Genomic DNA, 25,214 nt, shown 5'->3' on the forward strand with positions numbered 1-25,214 from the left:
CAACAATATTTCTCCTCCAAACCAGAAAGGGTATAAAACAAGAATAAAATGAGCCAACGCATTTCAGGCTTTTTCTTACCAGTCATCTGGAAAAACAGACTGCCAATTCTAGTTAAATAGTTTTCTTCAGCCCTCACCAAAACAGGTGAGGTATTCTAGCCTCCAGCCATCAAAGCTCCTCATGCTTATTTACTCCAGTGTAGTGAAGCCCATTAAAGAAACAGTTTCCAGAGAAAAGCCATGTATGTCTGCTGCAGAGAAAACAAGCCTTATGGCTCCTTATAGCTAAACATGTATTATGACAGGATTTTTCATGGTTCCAGCATATTTCCTTGGATTCATGAAGCGTTACCTTCAGGTTTTCATATACTATACGCCAGTGTGTTTCTGGGCATTATTTCAACAGGCCATTTGGTATAGGAGGCAGGGATACCATGGAAAGGATAGAAACAGCTGCCTATACCACCAAAAAGAAGAGCAGTTCAACATATTTCAGCTTTAAAAGAAAATTGAAAATGATTAATGTACACATTAAATGGAACATCCAGGTTAGGAAAGCCTTGTATAAATAAACAAAACATTTTGAACCATCTAGATACCATTTAAAAGCTTCTTTCAAAATGCATCTAGGCTTAATTTTTTAAATAATTTCCAGCAGTCCCCACTTTTCTTATGATTATCATTTTATTGGACAGCTTATCTGTTTTCCCACTTTCTTTCTATTTTGCTACTCATACATGTTCAGTAAGGGATTTGGGAAGCAGCTGCTGTTTACCTTGCCTGTTGTAGGCAGGCACACAGAGCTACAATAGGTTGGAGGAGAGTTTAATTTTTCCAGCTGAAGCTTTGTGGAATTCTAAGCTCCTTTCCTAACCAAGGGTTTCCTCTTTCTTTCTTTGGTTTCGTCCTTTCTGATTCACTGCTCCATACTCTTGGAATTACCTCTCTGTACATTTCTGGACTGTTCCTTCACTTGCAGTTTTTAACTCTGAATTAAAAACTTGCTTGTTTTCCGAAGTATTTGATGATGATGATGATGATGATGATGATGATGATAGTAATAAGCTTCATTGATTTGTTTACAGCACACACTGCTACAACCTAGCACGAAACATCTATTTTTCTCTAGCCATCCTTCACCATCCTCCCAATGCCAATAGTGTGTTGTCGTTCCAGTTAGCTGGAGGACAAGGAGGAAAAGTGTTTGCTGAGCAGACATAGAAAGACTGAAGTATCTTCTTTGTCAGAGGCTTTCTTAACTAAGATATCCCTGTACACACATGCACATATACATACGTGCACACAATGGGCAGACCTATAAGTCTGTCTTCCATAGTCAAATTTAGGTAAAATCTGATAATAAATTTCTTTGAAAGACTCATCTCTCTCACTAATGCCTGCGGACAAGAATGGAATTGCAAATGGTGAAATCAGGTGGAATTAACACTTTTCTGTGATTATTATTATTTGTCCAGTTTGCAAAACAAAACCCCAGTCCCCAAAACGACCTGACTTGATGACCTTAACATTAATTAACATTTCCCAGGTAAGCTTCTATTTTGTCATTCAGAATTAATTTTAGCCATATTGCTATCAGAGTTTAATTACAATTGCTAATTAATCATTTAGTCATCCATATGCACAACTGGCAGTTAGTTTGATTTGCCATGTCACTTATTTGATGGATGGTTGATGTGGTGAGAAGTAACTCAGGTATAGAGTGATTTAAAAATTATTTTGCATATGGAAGAAAATCTGAACCAAGGGCCTGGTTTTGGGGTGACAGGCCTAATGTGCATGGTTTTATTATGCTCTAGAAAATGGGATTAGTTTGACGAACTAATAAACAATGATAAAGGGTCAGTCTAATTGTCACTTCTTTCTCTTTAGATTTCGAGGAGTTTCACAACAGTTTGACAGGGACATCTAAATATCCACATTTCCTCCTGGAGTTTGGAGTGGGGGAAGCAGTGGCAGGGTGAAGTCATTTCCTTCCTACTATGTTTAAGTCTTAGCACATTCTTGGTGTTTAAAAGTAATTTGTTACATGGTTTGTTAAAAATCCCCCCTTCCCACAAAATCCTGCAAGGTTTTTTTTTTTGTCTTCTTTTGTTTTTCAGTTTGTTACACCACTTGTCACATTGCACACTATTTTTTATTTTTCATAATCACCATCTTCTTTAAAAAAAAACCAAAAACCCAGGACCGATAATAGCATAACGTTTACACATTTAGACAAAATGCCTCTTGAAGTTATCCTGAACAAGTAAAGGAAAAAGGGTATAGGAGCCCTGGTGGCACAGTGGTTAAATGCCTGTACTGCAGCTACTCACTCAAAACCATAAGGTTGCGAGTTCAAGACCAGCAAAAGGGCTCGACTGAGGCATGCATCCTCCCGAGGTCGCTAAAATGAGTACCCAAATTGTTGGGGGGAAATTAGCTTACAGTTGTAAACCGCTTAGACACTGTTTAGGCAGTATGAAGTGGTATATAAATGAGGCTTGTTTGTTTGTATAAAGAAGCGTTCATGGACAGTGGTGCAGCTAGGTAATTTTAGAATCTAGTTTTAACAGTCTTTAGGTTCCCTTCCCTCTTGATATAGAAATTTTCATTTCTTTTAATTTAACTCTGGGAAATGACTCAGGCATTTTGTTGAATGAGGCATTGGGCATTCCCTCTAATCACTATGAAAGATTTGCATTTCAGAAGGGAAGAGGTTTGGTTAGCCACCTTCCCGACATGTGAAATGTTCTGTACGGAGGAACTTTCTTATATGTGGAGAAACAACCATGTGGTGTTTGCATATATTTTCTTATGTAGTACAGTTTAAGAAATGCAACAGTATGTGTGTATGTTTCTGGAGATACCTATTTTGGATTATATTGAATATGAGCAGAACTTCATGTATGAGGCAGAGCTCCACTGAGTCATAAATTTTAATAAAGACTGACAGTTTGAACTGTCTTCCCTACCCTCCTGCAGACAGGTCATTTAATTTCCTCTTGTTATTTTTCACATCAAGCCCACCAGTGTATATTTGGCTAACACGTGTATTATTTGGAATAATTTAATTTCACAATGGAAGGTTTTTGTTGTTGGAGAAATGCATTATGCATGTTCCATTTCAGTAGTGACAAAGCAACGCCATGATAGCCATTTGCAAGATAAAAGTAAATACATGTGCTTAGAATTTTGAAAGGTATGTATTTTCTTTATTCTTTTTAAGAACTATTACGAACCAGCCCTTACGTTTAACAAGCAGAGTTGTTTCAAAGACAAAGACTTCAAGCACAAAAAGGTTCAAGTGGGTTCTCATTTCCAGCTTTCAAGAAGGAAAAGAGAAAACACACACACTTCGCCCTCACTCTCTCTACCTGTACTATGTTTGAAGGACCAGAGGGATCATATGCTAATGAAAAACAGATTCATATTTATACTAAATTGCTGGATTAAGGGATGAAGAAATGAAGACAAGGTTCAGTGCGTTAATGAAGACATGTAACAGGATAATTGCCAACACAAATGTGTAAGTAGAGACCAGTACAGGTTATAAGGAGGTTATGGAGATTAGGAAATTATCTTTTTCAACTATTAAGACGGATCAAGGGGATAAGGTTAATGTAGTATACAGCTACTTAAAAATGTAGTAGGTAAGACTTTGGCTGGAGATATAAAAAAGCACAACGTGATGGGGAATGTTCTCTAAGGTACTCTTAATGTAAGAGTAGAAGTTTACAGTTTATGGGTTATTGCATCCCAAGTTAATTATTACCCATTTTCAATACAGGATTCATCACCATATATTCCATAATGCCATGGCTGCTCTGCTGTCACTGATTAAATATCCTCCCCTTCTGTTTTCTGACAGATCCAACATGCAGTAATGATTATGTCATTTAACTAAGGTCAATCCTGAACATGGTCTCCAAGTAAGTTGTGACCTTTTCCAAACATAGAATACTCTGGAGCATCCATTGGCAAACAGATATAGAATAAGGTGTAGGAGGAGAAATAATGGTGGCTAAGTCTAAAGTAAGCAAGTCTTGGGTTTTTGTAAAAAGTGGATACTGAGACTAGAAAAGTTAAAGGCACTGGCCAAACCAGAGGTGGACATGAGATACCATATATACTTGACTATAAGTTGACCTCATGTATAAGTTGAGGGCAGGCTTTGGGGCCAAAATCATGGATTTTGATATGACCTGTGAATAAGTAGAGGTTAAAACATAGAATTGTGTATGGGAATTCTGTCTTGGTAAGTGGATGGACTTTTGCAGGAATTAGAATTGCTCAGTTTTGGAATATCCATATTCACTAGATGGTTGCTGCTGCATAACTATGGTGGGACCTCCCTACCCACAGGTTCTGTATCCATGTAGTCAACTGACTATGGATCAATAATAAGCAAGTACAATATTCCATCAAACAAATCAGTATTAAAAACACTCAGAAAAAGCAGTGTGGGACATCTCATCTTTCCCCCACCCCATCCAGTGGCTTTGCAAGAAAGGCTGATTCTGATCAGATAATTGTGGTTTAACTTCACATACAAACATATCTTATGATAGTTAAAAAAAATTAAGTGCACCATAGCAATTTGACCTCTTAATGTGTCCAAATATATTTGATCAAGGTTGAAGACTAGACTGGCAAGCTGACTTGCAGAAGAGCATTTACAAAGATTGACTCAGTCATTTCTGAAGCAACTATCATTTGTATTTTTACAAGTCAAAATGTGTTTGAGAGATTAACCAGTTTAAAGCATAATGTTTAAAGCTTAACTGCTACGCATTTTAGCTCCTCCACAAACTGCTACTTTGTCAGCTCCATTTGGTGACCTTGGTTTTCCAAGGCTATGCCAAGAGAGTGTAAGATCCAGAATGTTATTCAGGGATAATAAGGCTTTAGGCATGACTCCAGAAGCAGGCAGTTTATAATCTGAGCAATCTAGCTAAATATAGATGGATAGTCAACAGCTGATGAACTGGCCTTATCAATTCAATGTAGAATAGTAGCAAGTTGCATCAGTGGAGGCATTATTATTTTATGTAAAACACTTATATCCCATCATTCTACCAAAACCACCCTTAGCACAACTTGCAGGATAGATAACATGACTGTCTCTATGCTCAGGTTTACAATCCAAATAAAACATAAAATAGAAAAGGTATCAGGTGGGGGGGGGGGGGGAAGAGATGCTTACTGATTTTTGAAAGGCGTCTGTCAAACAAGTAGGTCTCTGTTGAGACCCAGGGCTAAGATCAGTTTGTGCTAAAGGCTACACATACAGCACTGTCCAGACCTATTACCAAAGAAACTGACTTCAGCAGATGTTCATATATTATTCCTACGAAAGGACTTGCAGGCAGGTATGGAGAGCAGACCAGGTAGAAAAGCCCAGCCCTTGAAGACTTAAGCCAGCAAAGCTTCATGGCAGGGAGGAAGAGCTATTGTAGCTGGTAGGTGAGTCTGTCTACACTGGTGAAACCATAGATCTTCAAGAGCATACATAATACATATAAATTGCTAAGTAGTCATTTGGCATCCATTTCTGCTAAACCCAGAACCAGATTTTAAGGTCTGTAGTACAGAACACGTATCTTCTGGGGTTGAACTGAAAAGGTTCATTTTTGTGGTAAAAGGGATAGACGTTTCACTTAGTCAACACACTTAATTTTAAAAAAACTTCCTGTTATAATGCATGTGCCTTCTTTTTACAAAAAGCAACAAAAACCCTTATACTTTCACAATAGTGAAAGTATGAATTCACAATTTTCCAGAATAATATATACTTTTTAAAACAATACACAAAAATATGGTGCTTTATGTTTTCCTGTTTTTATTTCTTCCACTTTTAGGCATGTGTGCCAATTCCTTGCTTACATTCCAAAATCCAGAGTTCTAACTTTAAACTTAAGGGGTCAGAATCTTGAAAATAACCAGTAAGCTGAACAAAGAACTTCTAGTCATTTTGAATTATTGTGTCCATATTGAAATATTTCTGCCAGACTTTGGATGGTGGCAGAGTCACATGCCCCTTTCCTGATTGGTAAACAGATAGATGGTTTGTGCTATAAGGCATGCACTCCAGCTTAATTCTGTTATATATATTTACCTCACATGATCATATCTCCTCTCACTGAATTAGGTAGAAGGAAATGGAAGAAGGGAAAATAAATGGCAAGTGGAGTACATGGATGTTAAATTTCACAATACTGTACAGTTTTTGATGAGGATATAACCCATCCTTAAAAATAAAACAAACAAAAACTAGCTAAACATTTTAATTCTATGGAGGCACAGCATGATTAATTAAAATGGAAGGCCTTGGCATTGCAAGTGCTCTATCTTCAGCATTAAAGAACCAGGGGAAGGTTGTGCGTGAGATAGACAAATTACTATCTATCAAATACAGGGACAGGAATGGGAGTTAATGAACAAAAAGGAAGGAACATGCACTTATTTATAATACATCATATGCCTCCATTTTAATAGCCAATTTCCTTAAATATCCAGAAGAAGTAGAGATGTTCTAGCATGCTGAAAGATAGGTGCACAGATAAATGATGGATCTCAAATTGTTTACTTGCTGAATAATTATGTCATGATGACTGAGAATATTGACATGTCTCTAATAGCTATCTAAAATGTATAGATGCATCTTTAATCCAAAGGTAGACTAGGGCCTTATTCCCACTTACAGAAAACTGGATGCCTGATCTGAATTGATGAATCAGTGCAAAAATAGTTCCTGGTTCCCACTATGTTTGTGCCAATTTGACAATTAATAGATCCATCCCAAAAAACACCCCTTTAATCCAGTGTCTTTTTGACATGGGTTAAATGGGTAAAATCCATGCTCCTCCTTTCCAAATCGCTTCAGCAATTTGAATTAAGTGGAAACCATGGTGATTTAAAACGGTGGTTTCAAATCATGATCCGGTTTAAACCATAGCGGGAACAATCCCTAGGAAATTCTCTCCATGTTCAAAGCATTTGAGATTTAAAATATAAAGCAGGAAGTGCTTCCAAACTGTACTGCCTTAGAATTACTCTCTGATTTGGGTCTGAGAGCTTGAGAGGAAGAAAGGGTTTGTTGTTGAGAAAACAGTTCACAGAAAGCTTTTTCAAGGGGCACTAGCCATGTAAGACAAGACAGAACAAACAATCAAAACATACTGGAGAAAGTATTTCTCATAATGCAGAAGAAATTGAAGTTCTTATGTGAACCATAATACCAGCTCTCTCATGAACCACTAATCTTCCCAACATTATCTCTTTTATCATTCTTTCATGTAATGTGAAACAGAGAGCTGGAAACTAGTTTGAGGAGACAATGTGCCAAAGACACTGATCTCTCCTTATCCTAATCAGGATCTTTGGAGGAATAAAACACAATGTATTTCTAACCAAGGCACTGCAATTGTGGGTGGGCTTCTGCGGAAGAGTGGAGTACTCTCAGCTTCCCAATTCTGGCATGAAATTAAATGGCCGTTTAAGCAGTGCCAGAAATTCTGCAGCACTATTTCTCAGCATTAACATTCATAATTAATTCAAGGAACATCAACTAAACAAGTTAATAAGCAACTTAAAAGCTCAGCCTGTCCAACACAACAACATTCTGATATAAGTAGGTAACATGTTAATGAGGCATTACATTGAAATATATGTATTTATATATTTTAAAACAATGAATTACTCTGGACAACAAATTTAAAAGAAAGGAGACAGGAACACATTGATCCTACTTAGACACTTAACAACAACAAAACTGTAGAAGGGGCTGCTGCACTGCAGACCTCACCTGCTGAAAGTATAATTGTATTTGGCTGAATGCAATTGTAGCAATCTGAGGCTGAATCTGCACTGCAGTTTGACACATCATTAATTGCCATGGCTCAGTCCTATGAAATCCTGGGATCTGTAGTTTGTTGTGGCACCAGAGTTCTCTTAGAAAGCTAAATGCCCCACAAAACTACAATTCCCAGAATTCCATAGCACTGAGCCAAGGCAGTTAAAGTAATGTCAAACTGAATTATTTCTGCAGTGCAGAAGTTTACTCATCACTTCCCTTCAAAGAGCTCCCACTTGTGGAAGGCACTTGATAGTTACAATTTCTCTAGAGACTTTCCTCAGCAGCATTGTTTGGGCCAATATGTGTCCCCTCTCCACCTTACAGTTTGCAAGGACTTAATAGGGAATCGGTTATATATGCCCGGAGTACAGCTGTGGCCTTTGTACAACCTTGCTTTCAGCAGAACAGGCACTACAATGTGAATTCAAACATCCATTTTCATCCAAGTACACTTTAAAACATTACAACAGCTCAGCAGACAAAATTAATTTTATATAATGTACACACCACTGTGGTTTATTAGGACACTGGTGTTCTCATGTTAATTTCATAAATATACCAAATAAATGAATAAAACAAACTGAGAAGAAAAGTCACAAATTAAAATAAGGGCATATTGTGGACCATAAACATGAAGATATGGCTGGGGCCAGATATTAATTTTTTTAAAAAAAATGGAAATGAAAAGAAAGAAAAAGAAAAGAAAATATAATTCCAGAATCCTGAGACCATCCCACCGTCAAAGAAACACTGTGCAGCATAACTAAGAACATGATCAAGCATCTTAGCTTCTCAGTGCTACCATGCCTTGATGTAGGAAACATGAAGGGAACTGGCAAGAAACGTCCAACTAAACTGGCTCTTTGGGAGAGACTGTGATTACTGTGACAATGGGGAACAAGAGACCCACATTTTATTTGTGTTCTGAGCAGAGGGCTTGGTGTACAGCTCCTCTTTAGTATGGAGAATGAGAAACATTTTGTCCTAGCAGACAAAACACCATCCTTTCGCCCAAATGTCAAATAGTTTCAGTTCAAATGCCAGCAACTGCAGCAGGATGAGTTCAAACAGTTTTTAACAGATGTTGTGAAGTCTAATGCAGCAGATGTTGTGAAGACTAGTGCAGCAGTTCAGTCATTCTGCTTCTCTGGAACAAAGGCATTTGGTTTCTGTGCAAATGTCTGTGCAACAAGCAGTGGAAAAATGAGGGAAGCATCAGCATAAACCTGTCAGGGAAGATAAGTAGAGACTTAAGAGTGCTCTTTTCCAATAATTTATTTGTATTTTTTTTGTCTGTTCATACTAAAATACATATCTCACTAGGCTAGATAACCCTAAATTGCCATGGTAGTTCTTGTGAAAACTATGCTACCTTCTTTATGCTGTATAATCCTCTTTTGCTCTACACAGGAATTTTCTTTGGAATCCATGAATAGATTGAAGAAGTATGTGAACCTGAGTGTGGGGGGAAAACCCTCCTCTGAAAATTTCTTTGAAAACAGAAATTTGCAGTTGCATAGAAAAACTTCGGGATGTGGTGACTTAGTGGTTAAGACACCAATTCTGACCATCAGAAGATTGGAAGGTTGGCAGTTTGAGGCCTGAGTGCTTGAGGGTGATCTCCTGTCACTAGTCCCAGCTTCTGCCAATCTAGCAGTTCAAAAGCATGCAAATGCAAGTAGATAAATAGGTACCACTTCGGTGAGAAGGTAACTGCATTTGGTGCAGTCATGCTGGCCACATGACCACCAGAGTAGTTCTCGGACAATACTGGCTCTTTGACTTAGTAATGGAGATGAGCACTACCCCCACAGTCAGTTACTACTAGACACTGCATTAAAGATGAACCATGGATTCAGTATTATTTTCTTTCTAATTTTAAGCTATATCAAAAATGTTGGCCTAACCAAAGATGAACTCACTGGTTGGTGTCAAAAATAGAATAAAAAGTACCACAACTGGAATGTAAATCAAAAAGTCTCTGAGAATTCTGGTGTTCTGAAAGAAGCCTGTTTTCACCTTGTAAAGCAAGGTATGAAAACTTTAATACCATTCACAACAACACTTTTTTTGTGAACTGGGACTTTTAACACTTGTAACCGTCAATCAATCAATCATTAATTAGTTGTCCAACCTTGGCATGTGTATTGCATTGTCAAAGACTTCCCCCATGGTTTAATACTGTTATTCAAGCTAAAAAAAAATCAACTTTAGCTTGCCAATATTTTAAATGTATTGTCTTGTTTTTAATATGTTAATAAAGAAACACATTTATTACTATGTCATACTTGTTTGTGGGGTTTTTTTTTTTGTTTAGATTTTGATAACTGTATTCCAATATAATTGGTTTCCATTGTAATTCTATTTATCTTATGCATTTAAAAACATTATTCTGAGAAGGGGTCCATAGGCTTCACCAAAGGATTTTCACAGCCTTTGCTCTACGCACACCTTGACAGGCTTGGCATCTGTGCGGATCTTTCCCCAGGACACTGCCTCATCAGGCCGAGCTCCTGAATCTGAGCCATCAAACTCCTGTGCTGTGTTGATGTAGACAGAAAAGTCGGCACCATTTCTCTAGAGAATTGGAAAAATTGGTGACATCACACATATAAAACAGAGATGGTTCACTGTCAATACAAGATGTGTTCAACACAGCAGTCCTGAAGTGACAGACAATCATTCCTAGATATATATTCAGGTTAGTTTATGTAAACAACTGGATTATACTGACATAGATGAGCGGTCTGGTTAGTACAGTGCTGTGTATTCTGGCAGCAGATTTCATGCACAGGTTATTTCCTAGCATTGCTAAGCAAAATCCCTTTAACTGGAAATAGGAATGGTTGGTTCAACCTGAGATTTTCTGCATCCAAAGCATGTACTCATCTCACTGAGCTTCCCAGAGATGACAGGAACTGCCAGTGTTCAAACTCAAAACCTATTTTGTGTGCTGTTACCACTTAGACTGAACAACACAGGGCTATGCCACCTGATACATAAGGGCGCAGCTTAACAAAATAATGCATTTAGTTTTTTATGAGATTTTTTGCACTCTAAGAACACTATCTCCAGCTAGACCAAAAGGCAAACAATAATACCATGTCATCTCTTCATATGCACCCTCTCTTCTACAAATTTGTATCTCACCAAATAACTTAATTGCCTCTTCCCGCATCCTGACAAATCTTGTCTCTCTACCCTAGAAGTCCATGCCTACTGAACACCAATCTACTTTACCATCAGGTTGGCATTGGCAATGTGGTGTTTGACAAGGCCTCCACCCAAGATTATCATTCCCGTCTTTCGTGCAAAGATGGCCTGGGTATTGATGAGCCTCAAATCTAAAAGAGAGGTGGAAATTTAAAAACAAAAACAAATAAGAACTGCATTGCAAAGTGTCACACTGTAGGATTCTAAATATAATTTTAGGCTCTTAGCATATACCAAGGGTTCTAAATTATAGCTGCCAAAAATCATGAATATTGTTTCCATACTAGCTAGAACTGCTGCCTGGAGTCTAAAAGCATCTAGTGTCTAAGTTAGAAAATACTGGCATGCAGTTTCCATTCCCCCCCCCCCCTTTTTGGAAAGTAGAAAGTAGCTAGAGGTCATATGGAGATTAACTGATAATGCAAACATCTTGCCTTACCTTCTACAATGTCCAGCACAAGGCCTGGCTTCTTATAGGAATGGAAGAAAATCATATCCCCCAGGGAGCCATCAGTCAGTGCTGGACTTAGCACAGGGATGCTGTTCTGCCGAAAACAGTTTGCATGGTTAGTGGAAACTGGACAATTAACAAGGGTCCAAAATACACTGCAGAAATAATCCCGTTTGAGACCGCTTTAACTGCCCTAGCTCAGTGTGAGGGAATCCTGGGAATTATAGTTTATTGAGACACCAGAGCTCTCTGACAGAAAAGGCTAAATCTCACATAACTACAGTTCCCAAAATTCCCTAGCACTGAGCCAGGGCAGTTAAAGCAGTCACAAAGTGGATTATTTCTGCAGTGTGTTTTGGACCTAGGTGGGAGCAAAAGGGGAGACAAAGTGGTGGCAGTCTTGAAACACCTGTTGTATTCAGAAAGCAACTAAATAAATAAAGCAGAACCATCTGGTAGGTGTGTTGGTGACAAAAGAGGAGGGGATACCAAGGCAAGCGGTTGAAAAAATGAATGGAATTTCACATCTGCAATATTACACATATAACAGAGGTCCTTTGATCATCAGAGATGAACAGAACCATTCCATCATAAAATGACAAAGAAAAAATGTTTTATCAGAACACAAAAATGTGAAATATCATACTAGGCACAAAAATCTTCCCCCACCTACCTTTTGTGCCCAGTAATAAACTGATTCAGGATTGTTGATTTCCTTGCCAAGCCGAGCAATGAGCTTTGATGGAGTCCACTTCACACCCTAAATAGCAGGAAAGCCAGCAAGATGGTTAGAAAATGCCACCAACTCTTCAGACAGATTGGAAAACAAAGTATTAGGGAAGAGCTATGCAGTTTTCATGAAGCAGATTTCAAAGGCAGCAATATTCAGTCAAGTGGAGAGTAATAAACCAACGGTACTAGCAGGAAAATGTGATGTAAGTGAAGAAATGGCCATACATAGTTTATGAGTAGATCATACAGTATGTTATCTTATCCTCCACCATTCCTGCATTGCTCTGCCTTTTTCCATTCTGAAAGAGGAAGACAGAGGTCAAAGTGCACTTGTTACCAGATGCTTTTTGCAACTTTCAAACAGGGAAATAATACGAACACTCCAACAATCCATCCCAAACATACCAGCTCTCACCTCTGTGTCCTGTTCTGTCACCAGCTGATCCAGAATTGGCATTAGCCAGTCCTCAAACTTGCAGTAATTGTTATTGGGCACTAGCAGATTTCCAATCCTGGAGAAGAAGAGGGCATGGATAGAAAATAATGCCTGGCTAGGGATGTTGCCCCTACCTTGATCCTTCTTCCCTCATACTGTGAGGCATATGTTCAATTCTGTTTTCACAGGTCAATCATGTGATCCAAGATTGATGCATTTCTCAGACCCTGCATCCAAAAATTTGATCCTTGACAATGGTCAAATCATTACCCCTATCCACCACTAGCATTAATACCTGTTGATTCCATTCTGGCGTAGTTCCTTCCCACGCAGACTGAAGTCTCCAATATAGGTAGGCGCCAAACACTTGATCAGATCTTCTTCAACACCACCTGCTGTGGTCACCAACACATCCACCTAAAGAAATCAAAGAGGTAGGTTATAGTGCTTGCCTAGCTTATAGCTATAAGCATCTTCTAAGTGCTTCTAGGTGCATACAATGTCCTTGCTGCAACAGCTGCATTGACTGACAACCCATTCCCAGGCACAAATCAAAGTGATATTCTATAAAGCCCTTTATGGTTTGGGTCCATGCTATTTGAAACACTGTATCTCATTTTATGAGCATGTTAGGGCTCTAGGATCTTCTGAAAAGACCCTTCCCTCTGTCTCACCACCTTCTCAGGCTCATTTAACGGGAACAAGAGAGATAGCCTTCTTGGTGACAGCTCAGTCTTTGAACTCCCTCCGAAGGGAAGCTAGAATGAGTCCCTCCATGATCTCTTTCCGTCAGCTGAAAACACTCTTGTGCCACCAGACATTTAAAAACTAAATTCTTTGGCATTCTCAGGATGTGTTGTGTTATTCCCTTTAAATTAATGTTACATTTAATGTTTATGTTAATTTTTAAGATAAATTATAAATTACTTAATTCCTTTTAAAATAACATTTAAATTTATACTTTCATCAAAGTGTTTGCATAGTTTTTAATCTGTATTGTTTTTAAATACATTGTTAACCACCTTGGGTCCCAATATTGGGGAAATAGTGGAATATGAAGTAGTAGTAGTAGTAATAGTAGTAGTTATTGTTGTAAGGGATTCATCCTCAATCACACAGTATCAGCAGCCAATACCTCTTCCCCATAGGTCAAACCAACTGGAAAGACAGTGTTTTCTTTATGGTTATCTACTATTGGAAGCCCATTTGAATGTCAGAGATGGCACACACCAGAACAAGCATTTCAAGGTGACAAAACTATAAATCACAAGGGAAACTGCTTTCTATAACACATTCCCTCTGGTCCTCCTAAGAATATTACTTTTTCCTAAAATGTAAAAGGAAGGGTAGAGAAATGTCATATTGGGGTTGAGAAATACCATATTGTGTTGCACCAGGTAACGGATAGTCTCACGGACACCTGAGCTGATGAGGTTGGAGGTGAAGCCCAAAAAGATGGTGCAGCCTGTTAGATGACGGGGACAGGGATTGAGATCAGTATGGTCTCCTGCATCCTCATGAAAAGGTGTCAGCTTTGCTTCTATCTGCAGTGAAGAGCATACCTATCTCAATTAAGCTTCAACATAGACACATAACACAGGCAGTGAAGGCTTAAAACTATTCAGGCGAAGTAGATTAAAAGATAACTACTATTCTGCCCAGTACAGATAAATATAAGTGACAAAATTCTACCTCTAATATCCAGTTGATGTAAAACAACAACACACAAACAAAATAAGGCTAATATTTTAGGCCTCTTACTATCATTTTAGGAAAAGAAATGAGGCAACAGAAAGCAGAACAGGTAGATTTGGAGGAAAATAATGGTTATGCCACTTTATCCATAAATAAGATAAATTTGAATCTCTTCCCATTCTCACTACAGAAAAGGAGAGAAATTTTGAAACCAGTTTTTGCAATCTCTGTAGCTTTTTTTATATTAACATTTTCCCTTTTTTATTAAAGTTTATTTCACAATACAATACATAATATATCATACATCATTATACAATTTTCTCCTAACAAATTATAATTTTTTCCCATAACCCTTCTTTTCTTTAACTCTTAAGTTTGAAATCTTTATCGTTTCTTAAGCAATCTCTGTAGCTTTTGACTGAAAGTTCTGGATTCAGAACAGTCTTTACTTAGTCATCAGTTGGAATTTAAAACAAAGGTTATGCTCCAAAGTATAAAATATCATCCATACAGTAAGAGAAGAGCTAGGTGAGCTTGTGCACTCTTTGTGGGAAGAAGTGCAGCAAACAAGGGAACACAGTGTGTGTCTATGGTCTTGGTCAACTGTATGCATGTCTATCTCTGCTTGTGCGAGATATATGGATACTACCAAGATCAACATGTATACATGCTGCCCTTCTACCTTCCCATGAATAACCCTGGCTACTTACCATGCGATTAATTTCATTGACAGCCTGCCCAAAGCTGGTAGCCTGGAAACCTGTTGTAAGATAAGACTGGAGCAAGGCATGATAATCCAATCCGCGGTCAAAGTCATATCCACATACAGTTTGACTCCCTTCAGGTAGTCCCTCACTGGGCTTCAGCACAGCAGCCACTGCACCTGCAGGTAGATTCCCTGTCAGATTCTCCATTGGGTGGACAACAGTGCAGCTGGACGTCTACAATAATAAGACCATAGGTAAAAATAATCTTTCAGAACATTTTCATAACCTTTTTCCATGTGAGTGTTGCTACAGAATCAAAGCCCTTAATATTTACCAGATCTTTTTTATTCCCTAGTACGGCTCTTCCATAATAAAACCAGTCATCATACCAAAATATGATCTAAATAATATCTCAACAGAATTTATTGACAACATAAAAAAAAGATTTGAGCTACTAAGAATAATATATCAAGAATCAGAGGAACTATGGTCTGAAACCAGGGACATAATAAATGAAGAATGCAGACTTTCAATAGACAAAAAGAAAAAGAAAAAAACATGGATGACAAATAAAACACTACAAGCAATAAAGAAAAGAAGAGAAGAAAAACAAAAGGCAGATAGGAGCAAACTAACAACAATGAATGCAACAGTACAGTGGCATGATTGCGCAGAATGCTGTTTACCTTACCACCAAAGTGATACCTATTTATCTACTTGTATTTGCATGCTTTCGAACTGCTAGGTTGGCAGAAACTGGGACTAGTGATAGGTGCTCACCCCATTATGTGGCACCTGGGCCTCAAACTGCCAATCTGCTGATCTTACTAACAACAGAGTCAGCGTCTTAACCACTTGAGCCACCGTATGTCAGCTAGTCATATTCACTCTTAAATTTCTAGCAGCTGAATATATACACATGTGGATTTCTCTTTATTTTTCTTCTCTTTGTTTCCTTCTATTAGTTTCCTGTTTATTTCCATGACCTTATTGTCCTTGTCTTTTCATCTTCGGCTTATAGTTATATTGACAGGTTTTCCATGAAGCCTTATTATTTTGGGGCAAACTGCTTTACGTCTCCTGACTGTTCACACTTCCCCCCATTTCTTTTCAGACTGTCATTTCCAGTGTAAAATATTATGTAACTACCCAACTGAAAATGTCCCACTGCCTTAAACACTGTAATGTTTATATGTCCCAGTTCTTGTTTAACAATTTCTAGCTTCCCCAATTCACCTTTCTTGTGTTTCATGTTTTTATTATATATATATTGTGCAGTTTGAGACTATATCTTCATGTCTGAGCATATTATCCACTGATTCTTTCAAGTCTGAATCCAGTTAAGTCGTTATATACAGTACTTCTTGTCCTCTGCTCCTGCCAAGTAGTAAGTTAAGTGTCTTCTGGAGGTTGAGTCTCATTTTGTGGCACTATCTCTCACTTCATTTTGTTTTGTCTCATAGCATTTCCATGGTAAGAAATGGATTACTGCTACCTATTGTACAGTACTAACAGGAGTTTGCTGAACTCCTACTACATTGTCTCAGAGAGCTCCTCTGCCAGTGTCATCTTCCGTTAATGTTGCTGCCCCATAGGTTTCCTTCTGGAGCACTTTTACCACTCTTTCCATTAGAACTATCATTTCTTTTGTGTTGATGTAGCTGTTACTTCCAAAAAGGATAGATGCACCTTTGTTTGGTTTCCACTTTTAGCACTCTATTTCAGGTGATCTTGTTAGGAGTCTAGCCTCTAGATAGGGTCTAGTACTGTAACAGAAGCAGGAACAGTTGGATTGGAACCATGGCATTCAAATCATTTCTTTTCCTGGATACACACAAAATTTCAGATCCTTGATTGTGAGGGAGGGTGGTAATACGTACATATACAGAAAGCTTATTTGTTTGGGTAACCTTTCCAAGGGAATTTAATTTCTTCTCTGCCAGAACAATCATGGATGGTATGTATAGATACATAACACCTTCATCCAAAGTCTCAATTCTATCAATTCTTTTCATCAGCACCTTAAAAATATGGGATTCATTTGTTTTGTTCCATAAGTAAGCTCCGTATATTTAGCCAAACTGTGAACAGAAACAATTCATTCACTTCTTTCAGACCTTATAATGTGCTCTAATATTGGGGGAAACAAATACCTTATTTAAACACTGCTACTGAATCTTAGATTTACTGAAAGCTGTGGTGCCCCAAAGAAAGAGAAAAGAACAAAATTTCCCTGCAGTTTCTCCCATTACGTCTTTACTTCCCTCTGACAATGATGTAATTTAATATTTATTTTTTCAAAAGCCATTTCCAGATCAAAGTGAACAATTTTTACAAGTAGATAATGTTTCTTGTCTAACTACTATTTCAATAAGCTCTAGGATGTCCTAATTTTAGCTATCTCAAAAGCATAAACAACCTCAGACATCTGCCACTTATTCTTTTGTGGATCGACATATTGTACTCTTTCCAAAGCAACTCTGATCTTCCCTTCTGAGCTGAACCTTCTACATTAGAGAGGCAAACCTTTACTTGTCTCAGTGAAAACAAGGAACTTTAAAACATTTCCCCTTGCCTGAGAGAAGGAGGTTTTGTGCATTCCCAGTGAGAAGAGTATCCAAGCCTGATGACAGTTCTGTGCATGTATGTGTGCAAAGGGAACATACATTGACATAAACTATGATTGCTGCTGCCTTGTTGCATGAACTTTTTTTTAAAGAAACATAAACAGAAATAGTGTTTGTCTTTTATATCAGTAAGCCTATCCTGTGTTTTGTTTCACAAAGGGAAAAGAGACAACTTTCGCAGAAAGGTCTCCTAGGAAAATTGCAGAAACACTGATCAAACAATGAAGGACTGGTTGTCTAACTTATGTGCAGGAGAAAAGGAATTCTAGAAGTTTTGATTTACTGGTAGGCTGCCTGAAAGTGGGTTCTTCCTACTTCAATCCACATGTTGTAAACCACATAGGGAGTGTTAGTTCACTGTAGAAATGTACTTGCTATTGCTATCCCACCTTCAAACCCAGTATATTGTAAGCCAATACAACCTCCTCCCCAGGAATACTTATCATGTCCATCCCTGTCTGCTCTAGATAGGCAGGACACTGTTTCCTTAATTCTTCTATGTCTGAGGGTGTTATGTGGGCTGAAAGTCTTTAATAAAGAACCATTATCTGTATGGCACTGGAAATAAACCAGTATTCTAATTGGGTCAACTGGGCCTCTAAAGAGAGGAATTCCATCATCTGTGTGTCACGGTATAAAAGGCCTGCTGTGTGTAACCTGAAGTTGAGGTAAGGATAGGTATGTGACTAAAATAACCCATTTGACAGGTAATTGGGGAAGTAAAGGGTTTAAAGGTTCTTTTAGTTCTTTCTCCCACACTTGGCCATTCACCTGCAATTTCTTTGTTTTATAAATAAAATTTGGAGAAGGGGAGAATACAACTTCATATGTGATGCCGTAAGAAAACCTAACTTCCAAGCCATCAATTTCTTCATTAAATCTTATTTCAAAATCTTGCCACACCCTCTCTGGCTCTTTTCATAATTATCAAATTGAATCACAGAATCAAGAATTGCACTGAAGATTTTTTTTTCCCATCTGAGTATCATAAACATGCCTAGGTGCCTGCTCTGTGATTGTCACTGTGACAAGTCCATCACAATGTATGGATGCAAGAGCTGGGCAGTGAAGAAAGCCAACAGAAAGAAAATCAACTTATTTGAGATCCGGTGCTGGAGAAGAGTGCTGAAGATATGGTAGACAGCCAAGAAGACAAATCGGTCCTAGAACAGATCAAGCTGGAATTCTCCCTTTGGCCACATCATGAGAAGACATGAATCATGAGAAAAGACAATGATGTTGGGAAAGGTAGAGGGCAGCAGAAAGAGAGAAGGACCACATGCCAGATAGAGTCAATTGGGGGTGGGGCACAGCCCTCAGCCTGTAGGGCCTGAGCAGAGCAGCTGAGGAAAGGGCATCTTGGAGATGTCTCATCCACAGGGTTGCCATGAGTTAAAGGCAGTCTTTACTTTCCCAATTATCTGTCCACTTGAGGGCAGCTAAGAACAACATACATGCTTTATTTTTTCATTCAACCCTTCTGAGAAGATGTGGTTTTGTTGATGAAAATTAGCCAGTCTACAGACATATAGTAGACTTGTATGTAAGTCGAGTATATTTCAAAGGAAGGAACTGGCAAAGCCACCTCTGAGTGTTCCTTTCCTCAAAAAGTCCTACAAAATTCATGGGGCTGGATTTAAGTTGACAGGTGACTTGAAGGCACATACATACACAAATTTTAAAGAAGTAGAAATCTAGTGTGTAGGCAGTTTGGCACAACTCAGGTTTCATTTTGAACTTCATCCTCCTCTTTGGAAAGCCTCCCCAACATGTTTTGAAAGGCACCACAAAAGCCTAATTTTCTTGAATAACTCATACCTGGAATTCTACATTTCATTGTTTCAGCAAAGACAGCGAAGGAGTAGGCACAGAATGGGTTTAAACCCATTTTTCCACTGGTTATTTTGTTACTCAGAGCTAATAAGAAGGCTAGGCAGAGCTGTGGGGGCACAAAACTATCATCACTAGGAGAGTCACCACCTCCTAGCTTGCCTCCTCATCCAGAAGTAGCATCACATGCAGGTGCACCACTATGGCCACAATCTGTGGAAGATGCCTGAAAGAGGTGCAACACAATATCACTTGAGGGTACTGTGGGGAAATCAACATGCTAGAATACTGTTCTGCAGTAAATGTAGGGACCCAACACAGCTGTCAGTGTGGTGGCAAAACTTGAAAGTGAATACAGTTGGCCCAGACTTTCTCACAAGGAGGAGGCAAGCATCATTAAAATGTGATTAAATCATGACAATAGCACGGTTGGGGGGGGGGGGAGATTATCACACCCCTGCACACTTCTCCTGTTTGTGTCCTGTGCTTAATTGTAATGGATGAGTCATTGGTTAATAACAGAAACTCCCGTTATTTCCCACTGACATGTCCATTACAGTTTACACACAGGATACGACTAGGAGAAGCCCATAGGGCTATGATAATCTTCCTCTGATCTCGCTATTACCTTGATTTAATCACATTTTAATGACGCTTGCCTCCCATGTGAAAAAGTCTGGTATCTGCGGAGGGATCCGTTCTGGATCCTCTCTCCCATGATACCAAAATCCACGGATGCTCTAGTTCCATTATCCCAATGGTGGTGCATGCACATGGCTCCACAGCCATTAGGGACAGCCCCTGTTGTCTCCAGAGGTGCACTGCCATTAGAGACAATGGGACTCGTCCCTAAGGGCGGCATGGCCATGTGCAGACATCGCCATTGGGGACAATGTGGGCTTGCCAGCTATGAATGGTTGAATCCAGAGATGGCAAGTCCATGGATAACAAAGGCCAATAGTGTATCAGAAGTAGTGCAGGAACCAACAACCAGCCCCCCTCCACTCCAATGTAGGTACAACAAAGCTAGATTTGAAAAGGAATGTAATAACTAGAAGAAATTTTGTGTCTGATGAGTACATTTTATAAAGTTATGTTTAAAAGGGAATTTTAGGCCCTCTAAGAAGCATTTTGAAAGGGAATTTTCAAGATTTGTGTCATTGTCTTATTACTTGACAGGTAATTGGTTTTGTTTATTGTTGTGTGCATTCAAGTCACTTCCAAGTTATGGCAACCCCCAAGGTGAACCTATCACAGAGTTTTCTTGGCAAGTTTCTTCAGAGGAGGCTTTGTCATTGCCATCCTCTGAGGCAAGAGATTGTGACTTGCCCAAGGTCTCCCAATGGGGTTCCATGGCCAAGCAGGGACTCAAACCCTAGTTTCCAGAGCCATTGTTTTCCTTTCCATGAAAGCATAACAAAAGAAGCTACCAAGAATCAAAGAATGAAAGGAATAATACATCAAACTACTTTTCAAATAGTGAGTGGGTTATTTTTTTTAAATGTTACAAGCAGTAATTAGGATGAATTATTTTTTTAAAAAAATTCCAAGTTCTGATAGGTGGCATCTCTAAGGGCTGCAGGCTCTAGCAACTTTCTGAGAGTGTACACTGTTATCGCTTGACATAAAACTGAACATTTTGAAACCAAGGGTGTGCATAAGACAAAAGAGTGGTATAAAACTGAACGCTGTGTGCAGTAGAACAAACAAGGCCTACAAGAGACAATATTAAGAAAAAGAAAGCAGATTTTTTTTTAAAAAGTGCTTCTTTGGTTGGGTGTCTATCTTGGATCTATCTTTTACAAGAGTCTTTCAAGTGGTATACAGTCAGCCCTTGGTATCTGCTGGGGTTTGGTTCCAGGACTTTCAGTGGACACTAAAATCTGTGAATGCCCAAACCTCATTATGTACAATGAGGTAGTAAAATGGTGTCCATTATATAAAATGGCAAAATCAAGGTTTGCTTTTTTAGAATTTATATATTTTAAAAATATTTTCAAGCCGTGGAATCTTGAATCCATGGATACAGAGGGCCGACTGTATAAGATCAGAGAAATTCAACTGTATTTCCGGATTAATTTTTGTTTTCAAAAATTGTTGAGAGATTTTCTTCAGCTAGATGGTACACTACAAAGGATGTGCAATATTGATTAAGCCAGATTTGTTTAAAGCACTGTAATTACGGAGGCAGGGCAAAGAGCCCAGTCTCCCTAGTTATCAAGCACCAAGAGAAGAATGCTACAGGAGGAAAAGCAGTGAAGTGAAGTCAGCAAGGATTAAACTCTGCACAATAGAGGTAGAAGCTGTAGCAAAAAGTGATAAAGCCCTTAAAATAGAGGTTACCATTCAGTTGTCCAAAGCACTCAACAGATAAAAAGAAACAATTTCCACCAGCTGGGTTTGAAGATCTCTGAGATGCTACTTTTTATAGAACCACAATGCCTGTTTTTTAAGCCTGCATGGTGGTTTAAAGGCAATGGCACATTTTAAGTAAATTATTGCAAAGTCACCATTGCATTTTTGATTCTTCTGTTTTCTGGTTTTTCATTAAAAAACAAGGTTCTCTCTGGTCCATTTCATATGAGAATATTACCACTGCTTTTTTTTTAAATCACAAAATAACAAAGCACTTCATTCATTGTTAGGGTTGCCAATTCAAGACTGTTCCAGGCCCTGAGGCTTCTGGGGCAAAATATGAGACCCAGGGATGGCTCTGTGATTTCATTAACTGTTATGCATTAAATAACCAATCAAAGTTGTTTACCAGCTTGTCACTTAAACAGAGAAAGAGAGAACAAACATGTCTTCCTTTTTTGGAAAGCAAGACAGAAATTTTAGCTAAAAGAGCTGTTACATAGGCACTGTACTAGGGTTAAGAGACTGCACAGCAACCGCATGGTCCCTAACCTTAGTACGGCACAGCGCTGCATCAAAGACGGCGACCTGTATATATGGGCGCCGCCACTGTTACGTAAGCACTGTGCAGCACTTACGTAACCAGTGTGCCAGTGGTGCACCTGTTACGCCACCTCTGCAGCTTTAAAAGAACCCGCTTTTTTGGGGTTCTTTTCCCCCCACTGGAGGAAAAAAGGCTGCTGCTGCTCCGGACCATTTTACCAGTATTTATCAGGCCTCAATCAAGGTGAAATGAGGGGACCTTTTCCCCCTGACTTCCTGATGGGATGGGATAAAGAATATGTGGCCTAACCTACTTGATTCTATCCATAAGATGGCGGGGAAGGTGAGCCTTGGTAACACAATGAATTGGAGAGAAGGAGAAAGCTAAGTAAATGCATGGACAACCTTCCCCCATCCACAGAGTCTTTACAAGTTGAAGCAACACATTAATTCTTTGAAAATTCTAGTAAGCAACTATTCCACTAGATGAGGTGTAGAGCTGCACCCAACCCTCTCCTCTCACCCATCGATGAAGCCACCAAAACTGGATTTTCTCACTTACCTGGGGGTGACCCATGAATACCAGAGAATCAGGGCCAGGACCTGAGATCTGGTACCCCTATTAATTATGGCTGTACATTTTACTACCATTTCCCACATTATGTTCATGGTGGGCAAGCCACTACAGACTTCACTCCTGGTGCAGCAAGAATAATGTCCCAAAAGTTCAGCTGTATAAAAGAGACCGTAATGCCACTCCTTCCACAGCACAACTGGTCCACCTTCCAGCTGCTTTTGATTTTAACACAGGAGTGATCTGCAGGAGGTCCCCAACCAGGAGAATAAGATGGGGATGGGTCTCCCAAAAACGCTAAAAGAAACCATGGTTTTGCTTTTGTTTTCTTCTCACAATCTGGCTCCCTAAACACGTCTATGACAAGTCTGCGTGGCATGTTGAAAATAAGAAGTGGAACTGCCTTTATTTATTTATTAAGAAGGGGGAAACAACAGGAAGAAATGAATGGCAACCTGATTCCCTGAGGATACAGGCAACCACTTCCCCGCCCCACTCACCTGCAGCCTGAAGCGATGTTGTCCAGAGTCCTAAAACAGCCTTCTGCATCATGCACAGGTCAATTCCAACATATTTTGGAGGCAGGGAAATTGGATAAATGAAAGAGAAGAGGAAATGGTAAATATGTGTCAGTAAATATGGTTAGCAGCATCTCCATGGCAGACAAAATATGTGACACTGCAGTGATCCTTCACAGGATGGGATGGTGGTCAGCTTTTAATAGAGAGATGAGAAGAGCTGGGGAGAGGAGTCTAAGGAGAGAAATGCCCCTCATTATGGGAGTGACCAAACGGATAAAATGACTCAACTAAGTCTGTCATACTTTGGCTGCATTATGAGAAGACACCAGAAAAGACAATAATGCCTGGAAATACAAAAGGCAGCATGACAGACCATATTGCAGATGGATACACTCATCTATACGGTAGAAATAATGCAGTTTGACACCACTTTATGGAATCCTGGGATCTGTATTATTATTATTATTATTATTATTATTATTATAGTTTATTTCTATAGCGCTGTAAATGTACACAGCGCTGTACATACAAATGATCAAATCTGTAGTTTTACAAGGTCTTTAACCTTCTCTGCCAAAGGGTGCTGGACTCACAAACGGACTGACAGAACCATAAATCCCAGGATTTTGAAGGATGGTGTCATGGCGGTTAAAGTGGTGTCAAAACAGCATTATGTCTAAAGTGTAGACGCATCCAAGGACTACTCACAAGAGAAAGAAATGGGCCCTAGAGCAAATCAATGCTGAACCCTCTCTAGAAGTCAAGATGACTAAACTGCGGCTGCATCCACACTGCGGAAACAATCCAGTCCAGCACCACTTTAAACTGCCATGGCTCAATGCTATGGAATCCTGGGAGTTGTAGTTTGTTGGGGGGGCGCAAGAGCTTCTCTGACAGAGAAGGCTAAATCTCACAAAACTACAAATCCCAGAATTGCGCGCATATATATATATATATATATATATGTGTGTATATGTGTGTGTGTGTATATATATATATATATATATATATATAAAATGCACTTTGACATTGTAAGCAAGCACTATAATAGCAAGTAAGTGCTTCAGCTCCATCCCATGGAGTCCTGGGATTTGTAGTTTGTTGGGGCACCAGAGCTTCTCTTTTAACAAACCCACAAATCCCCAGAACGCCATATGATAATATATCATATATCATATCATGAAGTTTGGCCCTGCAGTGGCAAAGTAAGTGTTGCAGCTCCATCCTACTAGTCCTGGGATTTGTAGTTTGTTTGGGGCACCAGAGCTTCTCTCCCAGAAAAAACTACAATCCCCAGAATACCATATCATATAACGCAGTTTGGCATTGTAAACACTGCAGTAGCAAGTAAGTGCTGCAGCTCCATCCTATGTATGCCTTTTTGAAACTACAAATCCCCAGGATGCCATGTGTCATATATATCATATCATGCAGTTTGGCAATGTTAAGAGCTGCAGTGGCAAAGTCAGGGCTGCAGCCCTTGGCTGGAGGTCTCTCATTCATGGAGTCAGCCTTCACTGAAATGGGACAGGTTCAGGGCTGAGACATGGGGCCTTACCCTGGCCTGGACCTCTCTTCGAAGAGCAGCAGCAGCAGCAGCAGCAGCAGCAGCAGCAGCAGCAGCAGCAGCAGCAGCACTCTTTTGGTCACTCTACAGAACGCCTCGTTCCGCCCT

At 39.2% G+C, this 25,214-nt stretch overlaps 1 protein-coding gene across 1 annotated transcript; it reads right to left on the bottom strand.

The window, feature by feature from the left end:
• Positions 1-5,822: 5,822 nt before the first annotated feature.
• Positions 5,823-25,214, bottom strand: LOC149319150 (deoxyhypusine synthase-like). The gene is made up of 11 exons (XM_089511174.1): positions 25,098-25,214; positions 23,519-23,561; positions 15,093-15,323; positions 14,067-14,231; positions 12,983-13,104; positions 12,667-12,763; positions 12,193-12,279; positions 11,508-11,613; positions 11,096-11,199; positions 10,307-10,432; positions 5,823-9,081 (listed from the first exon to the last, which is right to left on the bottom strand). Exons 3-11 carry the CDS (start codon positions 15,294-15,296, stop codon positions 8,986-8,988), a joined length of 1,107 nt encoding a protein of 368 aa, XP_089367300.1. The 5' UTR covers positions 15,297-15,323; positions 23,519-23,561; positions 25,098-25,214; the 3' UTR covers positions 5,823-8,985.

The sequence above is a fragment of the Sceloporus occidentalis genome, unplaced genomic scaffold (genome assembly GCF_023333645.1).
Source record: "Sceloporus occidentalis isolate IW3139 unplaced genomic scaffold, rSceOcc1.0.p SCAF_2, whole genome shotgun sequence".
Classification (NCBI taxonomy): Eukaryota; Metazoa; Chordata; class Lepidosauria; order Squamata; family Phrynosomatidae; genus Sceloporus; species Sceloporus occidentalis.

Excerpts from the sequence above, each read along its gene's own strand:
- LOC149319150 (XM_089511174.1), bottom strand. The coding sequence starts at position 15,296 with ATGGAGAATCTGACAGGGAATCTACCTGCAGGTGCAGTGGCTGCTGTG. Across the intron at positions 11,200-11,507 it reads TGTGCTGGACATTGTAGAAG|ATTTGAGGCTCATCAATACC; the intron begins GTAAGGCAAGAT and ends CCTCTCTTTTAG. Across the intron at positions 10,433-11,095 it reads TTGCCAATGCCAACCTGATG|AGAAATGGTGCCGACTTTTC; the intron begins GTAAAGTAGATT and ends CCAATTCTCTAG.